Below are 20,445 nucleotides of genomic sequence, written 5' to 3'. Positions count from 1 at the left end.
GGCTCAGACAGCAATTAAAATCTAATAAGGGGGTCTAAGCCCTCTCTAGTCTATCCAAAACCAAAAAGGGAAAAAAAAAAAATGTTGCCTTTTTTTTTTTCCTGGGACTTTGTGGGTCAGTATGTAAACACTGCAGTGAATAGAACGTCTGCTCAAGGACCAAATATGCACTGTTCTAAGACTGCTTTAGATCTCAAACCATCCTCAACTGATCTCAGGAGCCAGTGTGTACTAGAAACGTAGATAACCTGTGGAAGACACTGTGACCACTGGGTCTTTATTTCTGCCATCTGCCTTTTTTTTTTCCTGATAATAGACCTGTATGTTTATTCCAAAAAATATTTAAATTCACTTACTGCTGACTCGCTACTTCTGCTGAAAGCCTGTTCCAAGCATCCGCTCCTCGTATACTTTTGAACATTTGTTCTTGAAGTTTGAGGTCGTGCCCCTGTGTTTTTGTGTTCAGCTTCATATTGAAAATGCTGCCCTCCTGACCTTACACTCTTAATGTTTCAATCATGCCTCCCCTTCGCATCTTTCCTCGAATCTGTACATAAATACGTTTCCTCAAGTCTCTTCTGAGCCTAAATTCAAGCAGTGGGTGGCCCTGTCTGCACTGCCTGGCTTGCCAAACTGATTGAAAAATCGAATGGAGCTGGGTGGAAAACTTTTGGCTGAATACTGACTGCATTTTTAGATCGGGTATACAATAGTCGCCAATCAAGGTTCCTCCACCCATGCTGTTTTGGCCTGGTTGGAGAAAAATATGCATGTATAGCTATCCTTGAACATTGTACCAATTCGTTGCTTGCCTCTGGGTTCCTTTCTTTTTGAAATTGAGATCTCGAGAATTGTACACTGTATGCTAAAGTATCTTTATATTGTGGAATACCTTGGGTGGTTGGAACTTGCATTCGAGCAAGTCTGTAGATCCGATCACTGTAACTCCCAACAGGTTTGTGACTCTCTCTAGTTGTGGCTCACTTTGGGACTCTCTCTAGTTGTGGCTCACTTTGGGACTCTCTCTAGTTGCGGCTCACTTTGGGACTCTCTATAGTTGCGGCTCACTTTGGGACTCTCTATAGTTGCGGCTCACTTTGGGACTCTCTATAGTTGCGGCTCACTTTGGGACTCTCTATAGTTGCGGCTCACTTTGGGACTCTCTATAGCTGCGGCTCACTTTGGGACTCCACAGGTCTGTGTATCTCTAGCTCCAGTTGTGGTTCTGATTGCTTTGTATATCAGAGTAAAGACAGAGATGGCAATAAATGTCACACAAGTGAGGAAACAAATGGCTTCTTGGGGCCTGTTTTCTGCCCTCTGCGAAGTTGTTTCCTTCTTTTTTTTTTTTTTTTTTTTTTTTTTTTTTTTTCTTGAAATCTGAACAGAAAACCGCTTATGATTGTGTATGATGGCCGGCTCCCTGCTCTTATCACAGGAACTACTCCATTCAGCATTTTTAGCCCCTTCCCTTTCTGCAGATATCAGCTTATCTGTCTGCATGGAAGAGGGTTTAAAATTGGAACGCTGCTGAGAGTAGGGGGGGAGTATGGCGGGGGCTTGATGGGGGGCGACAATGCCATTTGTCTGCTTAAGTTCTGGAAATTGTCAGAAGGAACAATAAGGACGTTTCCTGCTGGATTCCAGTCACTCTGCAGGCTGCTGAACCCTCACCCTCCCCCCCTAAACACCCACTCATTGCCTCTAGGGAGCAGGCCTGCCACTCTGTGCCCTGTCTGCTTCGGGCATGGCCCCTTGGCCAGCTTTTTGTTTCAGTCATGACAAACATTTAAGTTTTTTTGCTAAAGTTTAAACCATTTTTCGAGCTGGTGCTGGAAAGAGCCTGTGGTGTGGCGGCTGCCTCCTGTGAATAGGACAAGGCCTCCAGTCTCTAGCTGCAGGCTGCTCACTCACAGCTGGACCTTGTCTCGCTCTGTGTTGGTTTTACTGCCCCAGTTCCTTCTCCCATGTAAACATTCCCGGGATCCTCCAGGATTTATATCTGCCCATGCTGGCAGTTTCCTGCTACCCCCCTCTCCCTGTGCAAATCCCTAAATCCTCCCCAGCACTGGAGGATCTGGGGGAAGAGAAGGGCTCAGATTTCTTCCATTATGTTAGCTCCGAGGTTTACAGGCAGGCCATTTGTCAAGTATATTCTGTCAAAAGTAAATAAATGTGGGAAGCAGTTTTTTTTTTTTTTTTATCCCCTCCTCTCCCCCCTCTTTATATGTTCCATAGATCATGTGCATTATAGAACCAGAACGCCAAATCTCCAGATTCGCCATGTTCTGTTCAACATGATCTTCCCTGGGGTGACAGCATAATAAAATATATGGGTACAGCAAGATTTGATCTGTTGACTAGATCTGTTTTTATGGAAGAAACCTCCCAACTGTACCTTGGCAAAGCTTACGTGTGTGTCATGGCTAAATTACGGAGTTGTCACACAACTTCTGTCCGCCCAAAACCTTATTCCTGGAAATCCTAAAGGGGGTTATAGATGCTTTTAGAAACCTGTGTCATGGTAGTGCAACAAATGATAGTTTTTGATGGCTTCATCTACTTGTAACCTTTTACACGAATCTGTCGCCAGTTTCTCTCCTAATGCAATGGTCGAGATTTACAGGCCGCCAAGCTAATTGGCGAAGTCGGGAGAGTAATGCCCCGTACACACGATTCAAAAATCCGACAGCAGATCGTCGACTTCTTTCCACTTGCTAGTCCCGTTTTGAAACCGAATAGGTTACTAAAAGTTGCGAAAATTCTCGTACAACGGAATGAAAAATTGGAAGTGACGTATTGTGTTTTCAGACGATTACTGTATTGCTTAAACAAAATCGTATGAGAAATTTTAATGTTTGTCCCTTCGGATAATAGAAGATGAACTGTTGTGATCAGCTCTCGAAAGCTTTTTTTGAATGAGAAAATGGCTCCGGGACGGGTGTTTAAGGACCCTAGCTGGCAGATGTATAACAAACGGATGGAAAACGGATGACCAACTGATGTAAACTTCATCCGTGTTATGTTTTTTTTCAAGAAAAAAAAAATACTGACGAACGGGTTCGCATGTGTGAAAGGGCCCTAATGGAAATGAAAATTTGTGGCAGAATTGTTTTAAAGATGCGACACAACAAATGGTTAACTCCATCACGGAAGAGGTATTTACCACCACCTTCCTCATCAATATGGTGCCCCTTTTTATTTTTTACCATAATGACCTACAGGTAAAGTGTCGCAAATACGAACTTCTTTCATTTCTTTGCACACGTCAGTATGAACAATGAATGTCCCAAGGTTTCCATGAATGTCAGAAGGATTCCAACTACATGCACAACGCCCGAAATGCGTCCAGCATACCTTCTGCCATCACCCCAATAGATTTTATTACTTGAACCAGAGCTTCACTCAAAGTGAAGTACCGCTGTCCCAAAGCCATTTCTAAAAATAAAGAATGCGTTAAAAAATGATTAAATCTCCTCCCTCGAAACTGACCTGCAGGTTTTCTGAGGGGGGAGAAATGTTTTTTTTTTTTTTTTTTTTTTTTCTTTACCTGCTCCCACTTTTACAATCCTTTCCCCATCCTGAAGCCTCCTGGGACACGTCACAGGTCTCACTAGTGAAATCCTCTATGATATACAGTGGGAAGCTGAGTAATTGGGAAGTCTCAAGCCAAATCAAGATGGCAGCACCGGGGACCCGCAGCAATGAGAAGAATCGCAGGAGGGCCGTGCTGGAATCTGCTGACTTTCAAAAAGTACTTTCCAGTTCCAAGTATTTGTAGCTGCTGATTTTTTTGTAGCTTAATGAAGTTCCCCTTTAACAAGAAACCACATCTCCTGCTACTCACTGCAAAACTGAACCTTAAAACCTTTATGTAAATGAGAATAATAGGCGAAAATATTTTTGTAGTTGTTGTGAAATTGTCTCATAAGTCAAAGCCATAAAAACATTTTTGATAAATGTCAAAACCAACTGAAGGCTGGGTTCACGACTCTCTGCTTACCCTGTCGTTTTATTTTTTTTGCTTTTTGATGTGCGTGCGTGTTTTTTTTTTTTTTTTTTTTTGTGCGTGTGGTGAGTTTCTTTTTGCTGCTCAAAAGCGTGTCTGTGTGTGTTGAAGAATGGATTTAGTTGTGCTGTACAGATATTACTTATATTTTACATGTTATCTATTGCTGAATTAAGAATCCATCTATTAATAAATTGTTTCTTTTTCCCTCTTGAATCTCATGAAGTTGTTGTTGATGGAATTGGGCCATGTTGTATGTTTTCATTCTCCTGCTGTATTGTCTTACTTTATGAAGTGAACTGTAATGGCGCCATCTAGAGGGAGTGAAAAAGCTCTGCCTGAGTCAGCTATTCAAGGCTGATAAGTTTTTAGTGCCCAGCCTTAGACTTGTAATGTAATGTTATTTTTCTGAAACTTCTCAACATACTGCAGGTTGTGTCTGGCTTCTGTAAATACAATATTGAAAGCTTTTGAATGTATGGGTGAATGTTTATCGGCCGTATTCAGCTGCCTATACTGTGGCTTGGTGGGATTGGTCAGGAAGGCAACAGTATATAGTAAAATCTGTCCTTGTAACAACTTTTTAAAAAGAACCCCTTATAAATAAATGTCTATAGCTGCTGACCTTGTTTTAAATCGGTCTCCTTTTACTTTTCAGTATCTACAGATGAAATGGCCTCTCCTTGATGCCCCAAGCACAGCAGGATTGAAGGATGCCAGATCACCATCACCCGCACATTTGGTAAGTTGGGTAATGCATGTCTCATGTATGTTACAGAATTATGTTCCCTCATGTGACCATTGACATTAAGATACCCGTACAGGGCTTCATGGCATAACCTGACTGGGGACCTATATATCTATATTAAAATGTATCTGACCCCAAGTACTATGAGGTGGCCACATTAGTTTTCTTTTTTCTGGCTTTTTCTTCCAGTTTTATTGGTGAACCTGCCAGTAACACGCTTCCTGTCTTGGGGTGACAACACCTGCTTACTGTACTGTGTTTAGAATAACTGAGCTGTCACCCTAGGAGAGGAAGTGATAGGATGACTAACACCTCTCCTCCACATCTCCATACCAGGGGGGGGGGGGGGGGGGGTGTTCTGGAGGTTCATAAAAAACTTGGGCAGGGCTGATAACATTGACATTTCTGTACAGCTTTGTCAGTTCACTACAGGAAGCAAGCTCACCGGATTTCTAGTAGGATCAACAGGCGTTTTTGCACGTATTGCATAGATCTAACCCATCCAGTGGTATATTGGACAGATCAAAAGGTCCTTTTTACACACTTTGAAGGCTTTATTTCACTAAACTAAACTAAACTAAACTAAGGCTATCCACATTTAGAATTTAAAGTTAGTTCACCATTTTTTTTTTTTTTCCTGTAAAGGTAAACTAACATGGTACACCCTTTCCAATCCCCCGCTGTGCTGAGCCATCGGGGCCTACGCAATCAGGACGGACCAGCGCGATTCGCTGTACAGGTGCTGAAGAAGCAGAATTGCTCTGGTCTGGCCCGGAAGCCCTGCGCAGAGCAGAGATTCCAAATCCATTGACCGCTCTGCAGTATGGGGTGGGGGGGGGGTTAAGAAGAGGGTGTGCTGGCCAAAGACTGATTTGGCTGGTTTAGCAGGAACTGGACGAATTTTGATCCATCTGTGAGCAGGTTGGTTGTGCTGAATTTGATATACAGTAATTGTATTCTGATGGCGGGGAAACCTCCCGCTGTCCGAATACAATAGCGTAGTGGGATGGGATAGATTCGCCTATCAATACTGACTGTGTTGATGAGGGAATTGAGCAATTTTCTTCAACCTGTAGTTGAAGGAAAAAATATTTGCATAATGTATGTCCTGCCTATGCCAAAAGCAGAACCTTCATACAAATGAGTAAATCTGGTTGCCCCAAATTTACAAACTTTAAACTTCTTCTATGCATGAAGGTTGAAGAAAAAAAAAAAAAACTGTGTGCTGTACCCCCCCCCCCCCCACAGACCCAAATACTCACCTAAGGGGATGTGCGGCTCTCCTGGGACTCCCTCTCCTCATTGGCTCTACAGTCAGTGAGCCAATTGGGGGGGGGGGGGGAGGTGGGTCGAGCCACGGCTCTCTCTTATGGACGTGTAGAGCAGGGCTCAGGAGTGAGCATGCGCTAGTGCACCCAAAGCCAAGCAGCTTGCTTCAGGTGCACTGAACAAGGGGAGGAGCAAAACCATTACACAGAGCAGGTAAGTATACCGGGTTTGTTTTTTGTATTACTTTACATTTAACAAAAAAACATAGTAAAGCTTTCTTAACAGAAGGTATTCACATCTCCCAAAATAAGAGGATTATTCCTCATTTTATGACGGTGGGCAATGCCATGCAAATCATTCCTTTGTCATATAAGCCAGAAGCGCTGGTGTATAGTACAGATATAACTGAATATTATTATAGAGCCATTTATTCTGAATTGCATACAGCTGTTTCAGGCTTTGTGGCCACAACTTGTGTGGTTATACAGTCTTGTTAAATAAAAGGGATGTATAATCCCCTCAAATGCTTTTGTCATTGGTACCCTAGTTTCAGGTTTGTTATATTAATTTTTTTTTTTTTGTACTGTACGTCTTCAGGGTGCTTTTCTACGGAGGGGAATGGGGAAATGAAACCTATTTGCCCAATGTAATGTTTATATAGAAAGCGCTGACAAGATACACATGCATTCATGCTCAGTCTTGCAGCACAACGTGCACACACGCATGCTTGCATAACTTTACTCGCTCACTCATGCTTGCATTTGTGTTTGTGTGCCGAATGTTTCTCGTCACACACGGGACCGTCTTTGTTCCTCCTTTGTATACCTGTATTAGCACCTGAATTCCTGTCTATTCAATAGGCATTAAGTCTTTCAGCACAAAGAGCTGAGCTGCTGCCTAATGTAGGAGGGGGCTGAAGTTAAAATCTTCACAATCCTTCACTGGAAAGAAGACCGATTGCTTGGGTGGGGCTCGGCCTACTTGGCGTCTGCCTTCCGAATGCTTATAGCTCCTTAATGGGGTTCTTTGGAGGAGAAAAACCGCACAAATAAGGAGGGATTAGATTGATTTGTGAGGGGCCTGTTTTACTGATGGTCTGCTTGCTTTTACCTGTTAGGGCGTGTGGTTTCCCCCCCCCCAGTAAAATGGCTGCTGTGAAAATGGTACTTACCAGACCAGTGTGGTATGGCAGAAATGTTGGGGGGGAAGAAGACTGCAGAATATAACATGCATAGTAGCCCAGAAAGCCATCAAAGCTATTTTAAATTGGTTCTAAAGTCTAAAATGTTTTTTTAACCTCCCAAAAGTGGAACTTCTGCTTTAAAGCCTCCTGACCCCCTAACATGCCACATTTTGTCATGTCATGTGTTGTGTTTTTTTTTTTTTATTATTGGGGGGGGGGGGGGCGGTGTGCAGATTGCCTAGTTTTTCGGATACCCACTTCCATGTCCGCTCAAATGGAAGTTCTCCACTCCCCCCTCCCAGCAATCTTCTGGGACACGCCACAGGTCCCAGAAAGTTGCCTGTTCACTAAGTACACGCAGCGTGACTCACGCATGTGCAGTGCGCACCCAGCTGTGAAGTCGCAAGCTGCCCACACTAGAGATGCCCGGCGACGTGGGGAGAAGAGGGAGAGGACCGAGGCTCCCGTCGGCCGCATTGCTGGACCGTGGGACAGGCAAGTATGTTTAAATCAGCAGCTACGCTTTTTGTAGCTGCTGAATTTTAATAAACACAAAAACAGGTGGAACTCTGCTTTAATGCATTCCGTGTGTGTGTGTGTTTGTTTGTTTGTTTGTTTGTTTGTTTGTTTTAAATTTGATCTCCCCGTCAAATCCCAGCCCCCCTCCAAGGTCTTACTGGAGTCCTCACTGGTCTCGCAAGCATTGCTGAGGCACCCAGAGCCATTGGCTCCCTCTGCTGTCTGTCAAGTTATGTGATGAGGGTACAGGGGGTTGGGGCCAAGCTGCTCTGTCTGTACCAATGGACACAGGCAGTGTGGCTCGGGATCGAGCCCGCAGTTGTCCTATGATAGGAAGTGGCTCCCCATGGTGGCACACAGAGAAAAGGAGTCGTCTGGAGCATTGGTGGGGGACCCAAGAAAAGGAGGTTTGGGGCAGCTCTGTGCTATTCCACTGCACAGGTTAGGGAAGTATAAACCTGTTCTGTCTGGTTTTATATAAAAAAAACAAAGAAAAATCCCTTTTTAATGTCAGTGTTGTGACTTTTAAAAGCAGTATAGCCAAAGCTATTTTGGCTATACTCCTCCTGGGATCACAGGAGTGCAGATCGTTCTGCACTCCTCCTGTGATCCCTTTTGAGCAACAGCTAACTAGCCAAAATCAGCCAGTCTAGGCTGTGGATAGGCAGCTGGCTCGGCCTTTCAGTGAGCCGCTGGGAAATGAGCCAGCAACTCCCTCCCCTGCAAAGCTCAGCACTCCAGTGAGCCCTGGAGGGGCAAAGCAGAGAGCCCATGACTGACGGTCATTGACTGTCTGCTCAGTGAAGACTGAACTGGGCAATTAGCGGTCTTTGATCGCTCAGTCTCTGATGCTGCAGGGGACAGATGCAGCATCGCTCTCTCCAACTAGATGAGTATGTAGGCTGTTTTTTTTTTTTTTTTTTTTTAATCCATACTGCTTTTAAAGCATGTCAGGGGCTCAATCACATTATGCATTGCATTAACCCAACACTGTATAAAATAATGGACTCTACCTAATCCCCCCCCCCCCCCAACGCAGCACAACTTGTTAAAATGGTCTTGTATTAATCTGGTGATTTGCTTTTTTCCACAGTCCAACAAAGTTCCAGTTGTTCAACACCCACATCATATGCACCCTTTAACACCCCTCATCACTTACAGCCAAGACCGCTTCTCACCAGTCACTCCACCTGGACACTTGTCACCCGAAATAGACCCAAAGACCGGTGAGTGTGGTATTCTAGAAGTTTAACACTGCCTTTTTGTTTTTGTTAAATGTCATTAATTTGATGACTCTTCTCACAGGAATTCCCCGTCCTCCTCATCCGTCAGAGCTGTCTCCATATTACCCTCTATCTCCAGGAGCTGTAGGGCAGATTCCTCATCCTCTGGGATGGCTGGTTCCACAGTAAGTACTAAAACCGGCTTTGACTGTAAATCTTTTACCCATGTTTGGCGTTTGTTTTATACTCTTTTGTGTGTTTTTCAGGCAAGGCCAGCCTATGTACTCCATTCCTCCAGGTGGATTTAGACATCCGTATCCTGCTTTGGCCATGAATGCCTCAATGTCCAGGTAAACCAAAAGCTCTTGTCACTCCTTCCTTGTTTGCCATTGACATTTTTGCTACGGATTTCTGATTCCTTGTTGCTCACAGTGCATATCGTCTCCGCTTCTAATCCCTGCAGCCTGGTTTCTAGCCGATTCTCTCCGCATATGGTGCCCTCTCATCACAGCTTGCACACCTCAGGGATCCCTCACCCTGCCATAGTCTCGCCTATAATCAAGCAGGAGCCGTCCTCTGGAAGCCTCAGCCCAAATCTTAATTCGTAAGTATTTTCAAAATGAACTGTAAATGTAAGGCCTTGTTCACACTGGGCATACTAAAGTATACACCCGTGGAGGGCCATGTTTACCCACACAGGGATGAACAGCTGTTCTGTGCATACCATTCAGGCAGTCCCATTGATGTCAATTGGGATGCAGTGGCTGCACTGACATAGCGGAAGCTTCCAATTTGATATCTCGCAGGTGCCTTTCAGGATACACCACTTGCACCCACATTGGATGTCAAATTGGGAGCAATTTGGCCGTGCATCTGCTGAGACCCATTTGGCATCAATGGGACTGCCTATATGGGGATGCATGAAACCCCTGTGCATCCCCATGAGGGTAAACACTGCCCTCCACGGGCATATTCCCTAGTATGCACCTTCTAAACAAGGCCTCGCCTGGGAAGTAATATCCATACAGTAGTAGAATGAAACCAATAGTCTTTTTATATGCTGTATAATGGATCGCCTCCAAGATCCATCAGCTTTCGAGGCAAAGGATCAATTACTGCTATCTAGATGCTTTCTCTATATATGGCAAAGCTGGGAATGATGCAGATGACTAGGTCTGGATTGCAGTGCAGTCTCAGCCAAATTCTGCATTCCATGTAAAGTATCTAAATTTACAATACCAATTACAGGAAACTTTGTTGCACTCACAATAACTAGCTTGAGTTGAATGCCAAATTCAAAAGAAACAGGACATGGCTTCATTAGTAAAGCAGTGTAAATTTATGATTTTGTTCATTTTGTGGGTCTGCTTATCAGTAGCAATCTATAAAGTTTTTGGTCCAAAGCAGCAGGTTATTATGTCTGACCATTCCATCACATAGAGCGGGGGTTTCACATAGAGCAGGGGTTTCAAACAATTTAATTGCAGGCCATACCTGTATTATGGTTGCTCCCAAATGGTCGTTTGTATCTCTAAGACTAGATGTCCAGCGCACTCCATCTCCCCTTACATCAGATGTCAGAAGTGCATCCTCTTACCTTTGTGCTGCTGCTGGGGAAAAAGCGGTGGGGTGGAGCTCGGAAGGAGAAAGTCCTGGAGTCAGCTGCCAGAGTCTGACTCCTGAGACCGAGGAAGACCGAGACAAGGGGGTGCTGCAGCTGCACAGAGGCTGCTGACTGCTAAAACCAGGTGCTAGGTTTGTTTGGGGGTGGTCCTAGGGGTGGTTCTAGAGGGTGTGCAGGGGGCTCGAAAAAAGGTGTTACCTACAGAATGGGGGGGGGGGGGATAGTTCTGCGCCTTTTCTCGGAGGGGGGAGCCCTGCTGCTATGTATAAGAATACAGAACCGTATAGCAAAATAAAAGTACTATTGTCTAGTAATAAAGTGTATGTAAACCCTCCCATATACCATGTAAGTGAATAGCCTCAGATGATACACAGAGATAAAACCAATATCCCTAAATAATGGCTTTACATGTATATCTGCTTTCTAGACTCTTTAGAAAGTGCACATCGTGTTACAAATTTTTATTCCTGCTGAAACTGCGTGTCTCAGCAGTGAAAGGGGATTCTGAGCATATACGGTGTGAGAGCTAAATAGAGAAAAGGCACAACCCCCCCCCCCCTTTCACATAGGCAGAGGAATGAAGAAACTTGCAGAGCTGTGCTGTGAATAGACCAGCTCCAGGGGCAGACTGGCAACTTTCGGCCCAGGGGGCAAGTACAAACCAGAGACCCATGGTTCAGCGATTCGGCCCCCCTCCCACTCTCCTAATCCTCCTCCTGACCCCCATTCCAAGCTGAAGCCCTGCTACAGATACTCTCTACTTACCTACTTAATCTGGGTTCCCGACCTGGTCAGCAGGGGAGGTTGGGGGGAAGCTGGGACAGCTCATTTGGGGCTGGCCGGGGCAGAAGAGTCTCCAGTGGGGCATGGAACCAGCCTCTGTTCAGACAGTTTACACCATCCATGCTGGGAGGAGGCCTGTGCTTTGTCCTTGTCTTCAACTCGCACTCAGTAGCTGCATGTTCTTTTTACTTTTCTTCACCAGGAATCCTTTAGGCATGTCTGCGACAGAAGTGGTGCAGCCTTTTTACGGGGCATCAGAGTGGCCCAGTAAGCAATTGCCCACCTGCCCCCTGGCCTAGTCCTCCTCTGACAAGCTCTGTGCTTATCGGTCTCGAAGTTACCTCCTGGACACAAATTTCCAGCTGCTTTGATCTCCTATGTCAGGGAACTTTTCAGATGTTATCATGCTGATAACAGAGGAATGAAGCAGCAGAAAGACACAGGGTTAGGGCTTTGGAGAGCGATAAGTAAGCACTACAGATATCTGCCCAGGTCAGATTTCATGAATGGGGTTTACATCTACTTTAAAGATGTACAGTAGGGAATTAGGTATAGAGATTCTACAGTTTGAGAGAAGCTCAGTAGCGCACACACTTTTTTTTTTTTTTTTTTTTGTTTAAGCCGATAACAAAATGTATTGTATTGCACCTTACCAATTCTAAGATTTGATGGCTGCTGTCCAAGGGTGTCTCCATGAGTGGAGACAGCCTAATACAGGAAGTGTTACTGTCCAGATCTCTGGGTGAATATTGGGCCTCATGCACACTGGACGTTTTTACAGCAACCCACGAAAACGAGTGGGTTTTGAGTGGCGTTTTTCAGCTGTAAAAACGCGCTAACATCGATAAACACAAACACATCAAACGCTGCTAACTGGCGGGTTTTTTTCCGTTTTTTTATTCCATTTCTTTTTTTAAGCCTTGGTTCTGTTTCGAGGTGTCGTTCATGGAACATAGCCTGGGTTCACACTGGTGCTTTCTGAACACCGCATGTGATTTGCACCAAAAAAGCACCGCATTCCTGTGCACATCACTTGTGATGTCTGTGCAATGAAATTTGAGCCATGTATTTTTTGTATGACTCAAATTGCATCACATTTGAACAAAAATGTTGGATTACCCCCTTTTTTTTTTTTTTTTTTTTTTTGCTCCCTGCCCCTAAAATATTATGGCAAGCATTACATTGTGGGAGTTACTAAAGTAGCAGAGGGGATTTTTAGCTAAAAACGCCAATGCAAAAAAGCTGAAAGCCGCTGAAAAACTCGCTACAAAGCTACTGGCATTTTTAGAATGTCCAGTGTGCATGAGGCCCAAGTCTGGGAAGGGGTGGGGGTCTAAAAGAAAAAAATAACTGCAGCCATTAAGCATTGGTAAGCTGCAGTCTATTGATTTTTGGGGTTTAATACTGATTTAAGGCCTACGCTGCCCAAATCTTGAATTTTTGTTATGGATGGGTACTGATATATGTTCTATTAAACACTCATTGGTGGGATTTCCTTACAGTAACATTGCTTTTGTTGCTTGTTCCTCCCAACACTTTGTAACACACCTGTCATTGTGGTATAGCTGGATCCCTTAATTTTTATGCATCTTATATTGCAGGACAGGGACTTTTTTTTTTTTTTTTTTTTTTTTTTTTTTTTTTGTATTGTGACTGACACCCTTGGGTAGAGCTGAAATTTTATTGATGGGAAATACATTTTGACACTCCGTTTTTCCTTGCAGGAAGCCACCAGTTTCAGTTAAGAAAGAAGAGGAGAGGAAGCCACATATTAAAAAGCCTTTGAATGCCTTCATGCTGTACATGAAAGAGATGCGAGCAAAGGTGGTTGCGGAATGCACCCTCAAAGAGAGTGCTGCCATCAACCAGATCCTTGGCCGCCGGGTGAGTTTTAAAAGAAAAAAAAAAAAATCAGCCCAATTTTAATGTGTAACAATAAAACAGAGGGCGCCCCAGCCTAGTGCATTCTCCTCGGATATCCTTGAAATTATTATTATTATTATTATTATTATTATTATTATTATTATTATTATTGCTAAAATCAAGAAATGTATTCTATGCTCCCAAACCAACATGTGTACAAGTTTTTCAGAGCAAATTCAGGTTCAGGCTGCCAAGAGTCCTGTATGTCTTTACAGCACATCAAATCGCACAGAGGACCAATACAAGTCTGGAAGGCTAATGCGTTTTGAGGGACTTGGCCACTTCCTCAGAGCCAAAAGACTTGTGGCATAGAGCTGCACTTAAAATGGTTGTAACCATTTAAAAAAATATCCTGTCCCTTTAGGGCATGATGTATAGCAGGGGTGTCAAACTCTCATTTATGGACCGCATTAGCATTATGGTTGTCCTCAAAGGGACAGTTGTATCTGTAAAACTATAAACTATATAAATATATGCAGGGCTTTTTTTCTAAAAATAGGTGCAGGAGCTCAACCACGCGCTCCCCCCACCCCCAAGAACCACATCAAACTATGGGTGTGGATAAATTGCAAAGTGATGATCGTAAGGGGCAATAAATACTAGGGAGTGTGAAATTCAGGGATTCACTACCTACAGAGTCCAGGGGTGCACTATATACGGAGTGCTACAGAGTGCAGGGTTTTCCGGGTTTGCTATGCAGAGTGTGCAGGAATTGGTGCTGTTTACATCTCACTTCAATCCCTCCCTCTGCATGCGAGGGCCACATGAAACTGGCTGGCTGCTTTGCAAATGATACTAGGGAGCAAGTATTAAGGGGCAAGTGTGTACAGAGACAAAGCTTATGTTGCTGCCATTATGGATAGTAAGGCCTCCATACTGGAAGCGCAGCTTGGCTCTCCAGCAAGGCGGCCCCGTCCTTTTTCCGTTCCCATGTTGTGATGCAGTTGCAGTTTGTCCAGACTACCCCAGTCATGGGCAGCAAAGCATGGAATTTGTGTGGGGGTCACGATGGGAACAAGACATGAACAGCCTGTAGCACTTTGAAGTGCAGGAAGTTTTGCTTCAAATTTTGAATGTGTGTTTTGGAGAATAGAAAGTTTTAAATGCAGGTCTGACTGTCCTTTCTCCACAGTGGCACTCCTTATCTCGAGAAGAACAGGCAAAGTACTATGAGCTGGCAAGAAAAGAGAGGCAGCTTCACTCTCAGCTTTATCCAACGTGGTCTGCAAGAGATAACTATGTAAGTGTACTATACCACACATCTGACTTTTGGATTGTACTTTCAATATCTTTGGACGATTATCTCTAAATGCTTTTGTAGTTCAAAGAAGAATATAATATAAATATAATTCAGAGTAGAGAACCAATCTATTCATTTGCTGTAAATTAAATGTAAGCTTCAGCCTCATAGACTATCAATTACAGGCTCTTCAGCTCTGAGATTAGAGAGGCCATGAAGATTAGAGCAGAACTATAGGCACAACCCCCCCCCCCCATTTTGGATAGACTGAGGGAGGTGTGTGTGTGTGTGTGTGTGTGTGTGTGTGTGTGTGTGTGTGTGTATATATATTATATTATAATAGAGAATGGGATAAGAAGCAGCACAAGGAGCCATTCAGTTGGGCTCATGTTTTTAAAAGGGACATGCTTATGGGAGTAGAAAGCAGAAAGCCAGATAAGCTCATCAGTTTGCTGCTTCTCCTTAACTGTCCAACCATTAGCTGGGGGGGGGGGGGGGTTACAAGACCTGAAAGTATTACGGAAGCAGAGAAGATCCAGGTCCCTTGTCCTGCTAGACAGCGCTGTTATGTGAATGTTAGGACTGGATGGACAGAAATGAAAATCATTTGGCGGGTAAAACAACCATAAATGTAACTGATCAAGTGTATTTATCTGCTTTGCCTGGAGTTTTCCCTTTTTAATCTTGGTCTAAAGAGGCGTGTTGCGTACATCCTGAGTCTAGAATCCAATGGGCTTCATGTGTTCCAGGAATTTAACCAAAGAACGATACTATAAGGATGTTGCCCTTTGAAATTATTACCCTGGGCACTTTTAGGTTTGGTAGATTTCACTTTAAGCATGAATTCAGCAAAAACAGTTGATTATTATTTGTCATCTTTTGATGGCGATATAAATTGTGTGCTGCTTGAGCAGTGTACAGCTCTACTGTAATCACACGTGTATTGTTTTGGTAACAAAAGACACATAACCGATGTTCATTTATCTGGGCTTTCCATCTTTCAGGGAAAAAGAAAGAAGCGGAAGAGAGAAAAGCAGCAGTCGCCAGAATCAGAAGGTAAATGCAGTTATCTTAAGAGTGCGTGTTGTAGGGATTGTCTTCTAAACCTCCTTCACTAATGTAGCCCATGGAGGGACAAGTCATACCATCCTTGTGATGTGGTGATTGACATAGCAACAATAAAAAGACGTGTAAACCTCTTCCCCCAACAAATAAGCCACAATCTTCCTCAAATATTACACGTCTCCCTTTGTTTTATGCATGTCATTTCCCTGTAAAGGCCTCCCTTGTGTATGACAGCCAAAAGGACTGAGATTGCTGTTGTCACTGACAGCACATCCAAGCTGAAAGCACACAACAGGAGACGTAGCAACTGGAAGGTAGTATCACAGAGCATTACTTGGGTGACCGCTCCATCATTTGATTGTGGGCAGTACTTTACAGCCTTTGGTATCCTAAATTGTCCCATAAAGGAGTTGCAATCAAGACTTGGAAATGTATGATAGAGAAACCTTCCTGATACCACATCAGATCCAAGACAGGCTATTAACAGGAGATAATTATTTTCTCTGGTGCGAATAGGGGTCAGAATTTTAGCCTGAATTAGCCTGAATTTGCACCTAATCGGACCAGAAAACCCCTCCCCTGGTCCCTTCTTCTGTCTGGACCACGGCCACCCTGGGCCTGTGTGAACTGGCTCCTTTGAGAGCCAGTCACACTTGCCTGTCATGCGGATTGGATGCCGGGAAACCCACATCCAAGTCACATATGTGAGAACCCAGCCTAATTGGTGGCTGTAAATGCAGAGTCATTTGGCAGAATGATCTTTCTAAGGAAAGATCCTTCCACAAACCTGATTAGGGGAAAACTATTGGGATTGGCTAAGCAAAACCAATCTGACAGTTTGTCTTCCAAGGACTGCCTGGGTAGGGAATGTCTGGTGCCATTGGGAAAAACCTGCAGACAGGAACAATCCAGATACTACTATAAAGGGCTTGGTTGGTGAACATTTCCTGATGTCTGTAGGCATTTTTCCTGTAATAAATGTTGTTAGACTTGCAATTTCTTTCCAAGGCTTTCATTTTTAGGTGTATACTATGCTGTAAAAAGAATCTGTGAATTTGCCTATTCTGTAAAGCATTGTAACTTTGTTTTTCTATTACAGCTTGTAAAGTCAAGAAGATATGTGTGCCTCACCTTCCTGCGGATAAATCGTGTGACAGCCCAGCCTCCTCCCATGGTAGCATGCTGGACTCCCCAGCAACACCTTCGGCTGCTCTCGCTTCTCCAGCAGCACCAGCGGCTACCCACTCTGAGCAGGCTCAGCCACTCTCACTCACCACCAAGCCAGAAGCCAGAGCACAGTTGTCACTCAGCCACTCCGCTGCCTTTCTGGCCTCCAAATCTCCGTCCTCCAGTCTGTCAGGACACCTGCCATCTCCTGTCGGATCTCCACTACTCTCCCGTCCCATCCCGCTTACATCCTCCATACTGTCTCCACATGGTGTCTTCCCATCAGCCCTGCAAGCTTTACCACTGCTGCAGGCACAACCCCTGTCTTTGGTGACCAAATCCAGTGACTGACTTGAAAGGATTTTATGGCCCAGGTAGCTAGGACCCACACAGATGGAAGTAGTCCCTGTAGACCTGCACATGCCCTGCTCTGCACTCCTTCATATACAGCTTTGCAGATATGGATGTTCTGCACTGACTTGTGTATAAAAAAGAAAATGCCCTGCATCCGGGACCCCGTCATTCTTGCCTTTTTGATGCATACAAAAATGGAACAATGCTTTGTGGATATGGACATCACTGTGCACTGATGCATACAGTTCACTGCATTGGCCCTACAGGACATGAATTATTTTATAAATGACTGATGATTGGACAATCCACTGACGGGAATTTTCTAGTGTTGATGCTAACGATTATCTGGTATGGTGCAGGCAGACCAGGGTACTGTCCCAGGCTGTACTTCTCCAACAACCAATACACCGCATACTTGGCCAGAAACACCAGACCCACACGGATTATTGGTCAATATTTGACCTGGCGGCTTTACCGTTGGTTCTGCTGATCTTGTTGTTAAATCCTTTTCTGTATTTTTTAAATAAAATTTAAATGGGGTAAATAGGAAAAAAAAATCCATGTAAATTGTACATAGAAATGTGCCCAGGTAGGGAAACATGGGCTATGCATGTTTGCTTTTATTGGGGAGGGGGGTCTTTTTTATGTTCTAAGAGTCGGGTCTAATTTTTAATGTGCGCTCATTGCCATGTTGTGGAGGCAGCCATTTTGTGGGTTTGACAAATATCGAAAAGAATGCAGCTTCCCATGGAAATCACAGCCATTGATCCAGTCAATTTGTGGTCTTCAATAACTGTTCAGATGTGACCTATTCATTTAGAAGAAATTGGTGGCATTGCTATTCTGAGATCTAATGGCACTGTAAGAAATGACGCGATCAATCCATGGTCAGACATTATGTGGTCTTAAAAGGAACCTGTCATGATGGCCTTTTTATTAGCATCAACCAAGTTGCCTATCCTCTGCAAGACTACCACTATTGTTTGACTCCTGAAGCAGTGCTACATCCGGGGCAGGCTTTTCACGATTTTTTTGTGATAACTGTAAAACTATGCCCTGTCTTAAAACTTTATTCCAGGAGTCATCGGTGGCTGTCTCCAGCACTGGATGGGAACTTTACCTGTGACAGCCATCAGCCTTCTTTACAGGTTCCCTATAACCATTTCATAGATTGCAACCTAAAACTTTTCAAGGAAGTAGTTGCATCAGGTCAAATAGCCAAGTGTTTGTTTTACTTTTATTTTATTAAATGCGGCATAAATTCTCTCTGATGTCACTACATCCTTGTTCATTTCTAGGCTGAGTATTTATTATCCTAATGAATGGCAGTCTCGAGGGTGATGGGTTCACATTGGGTCCTGGACTGGAGGCTGCAGTCTTTATCTGGCATTCCCTGGGTTAATTTCACCTATATATGTTTTTTTTTTTCTTTTATTTCTCCCACTTATTCTGAGGTTTTGTGTGTTATTTTTCCACCCTTTTTTCTTCATTCCAGTCTTATCTCCGGTTTTATTATGTATTATTTTTTTTTTTTTTTTGTTTCATGGAAAAGAAAACTCTTGAAAAAAATTTGACTTTTTGTAACAAAATAGAAAATATATTGTGTTTTAAAATACGTGTTTTTTTAGTTTTTTCTTTTTTGGTTTGGAGCGCAGACTAAGATTTTTTGCTTTATGTGCAGGGTTGTGTGGGTGAACATAACCCTGCACATAAAAGCTAAATATGGGGTGATCCTCTTACAGCTACACTACAGTATAGAAAATTAAAGGGGAGCTGTAATTGCTAAATTGATTGATGGGGCAGACTCCAATCTATCCAGATTCTCACTTAAAGTGGCTGCAGTGTGAGAACTCTTGCCATATCATACATGCTTGCATGTGGCAGACTTGCCTACTAGAATCCTTTTTCCTCCATCACTGCCATCTTCTCAAGAACTTTTTTCAGCCCAGTGCCTTCCTTCGGCCACTGTTGTAACTTCTGTGTATGCATGGTTGGAGTTGCATCCTCTTAGCACAACTTAAAGTAGAACTATAGGCAAAACCTTCCTTGTTCTATACAAAATTAAAAAAAAAAAAGTGTCATAACCCCCTGTCAGACTTTTTTCGCCATCTGTGTCCCATTGGAAGATTACTTTTCTGGTGACAACCCAAAATCTGGGTTTTCTTTCATTGATGATGGTAAACAGGACAAATGGAGAGGGTGAATGTTAATCGATGGTAATCTAATCCCTCTCTACGCTAGCCAAGAGAATTTATTTTTTTTTTTTTGCCTTTTTAGTTAGGCTTTAAATGCTGAAAGCAAGCACTGCACAGTTTGGATTCCACCACAATACAGAGAATTCACATGTAATGACACTGGCAGTATTAAAAAAAAAAAATCTGGGGTTTATTACACACAAAAAGCAAATTGGAAGTTTAATTCACCATTAATCCCACTGAGGGAAACAAGTTATTTTTCACCAGGGAAGGGGAGATTATTTAGGGAGTGGATAAAAGATAGAAATACACAGTTGAAAGATGGGGAAATGTTCACACTACAGGATTTGAACTGAAGCACAAAAAAATTTTTGGCGATTGACTGGCAGTATTTTCAGTTGAAGCATTTCATGGCAATGTTGCCGCAACCAATAAGATCGGGTGAGAATTGATTTTACCTTTTTAGAACAGCTGTGTAGATCAACAAATACTAGACACAGCATTTCCCAGATCAACAAGATACTGATGTTCGCTGAACCAAAAATGCTTCCATACATTGAAAAATGGGGAAAGGAATTGGGAGCACGTGTGAATGACCAATAATTAAAAAAAAATTCTAAAAATGGTACATAGTTCTGCAGTAGATATACACCATAGAAATGAATTACAAATGCCTTGCTAGATGGTATAGAACACCTGATATAGCACATAATTATCAAACCAGAAAATCGCCAAATTGTTGGTGAGGTTGTAAAACAAAAGGCAATGTGGCCCCATATGGTGGGAATGCCCAAAAACAAAGAAATATTGGAGAGAAGTGTTACAGATCAAGGAGATTACAAACCTGGAAATGCCTGAAGACCTGTTGGTCTGCTTATTGCACAGCACAGAGAACCCAATAAAATATTACAAAACTTCTATGATACCACATTTTAATGAACACAGTGAAAAGCTTAATTCCACGATATTGGCAGAAACACAAGTTGATTATAGATATAAAAATGGAACATCTGTGCTGTAGTAAGAGATAAACTTGCTGATATATGGAAATGTTGGCTTGAATTTAAAAGAACTAAATTTATGGAAATTATGGGAGAGCAGGAGGCAGAATGAAGAGCATAGAGACACCGGAATAAAAGGTAA

The 20,445-nt window shown here is 43.2% G+C and overlaps 1 protein-coding gene across 1 annotated transcript in view; it reads left to right on the top strand.

The window, feature by feature from the left end:
* The window catches only part of TCF7L1 (transcription factor 7 like 1), an 85,779-nt gene extending 68,528 nt beyond the window's left edge, over positions 1 to 17,251 (top strand). Inside the window, exons 4-12 of the mRNA XM_082255089.1 lie at positions 4,668 to 4,751; positions 8,822 to 8,954; positions 9,034 to 9,136; positions 9,218 to 9,301; positions 9,415 to 9,555; positions 13,083 to 13,242; positions 14,414 to 14,521; positions 15,526 to 15,577; positions 16,686 to 17,251. Coding sequence (XP_082111215.1) covers positions 4,668 to 4,751; positions 8,822 to 8,954; positions 9,034 to 9,136; positions 9,218 to 9,301; positions 9,415 to 9,555; positions 13,083 to 13,242; positions 14,414 to 14,521; positions 15,526 to 15,577; positions 16,686 to 17,104 — 1,284 coding nt within the window. The 3' untranslated portion in view covers positions 17,105 to 17,251. The remainder of the gene's footprint in view (positions 1 to 4,667; positions 4,752 to 8,821; positions 8,955 to 9,033; positions 9,137 to 9,217; positions 9,302 to 9,414; positions 9,556 to 13,082; positions 13,243 to 14,413; positions 14,522 to 15,525; positions 15,578 to 16,685) is intronic.
* Positions 17,252 to 20,445: the final 3,194 nt, after the last annotated feature.

The sequence above is a fragment of the Pelophylax lessonae genome (assembly GCF_965119305.1).
Source record: "Pelophylax lessonae genome assembly, chromosome: 4".
Lineage (NCBI taxonomy): Eukaryota > Metazoa > Chordata > Amphibia > Anura > Ranidae > Pelophylax > Pelophylax lessonae.
Note: the sequence above shows the minus strand (reverse complement) of the source record. Positions and strands in the feature narration are given on the sequence as shown.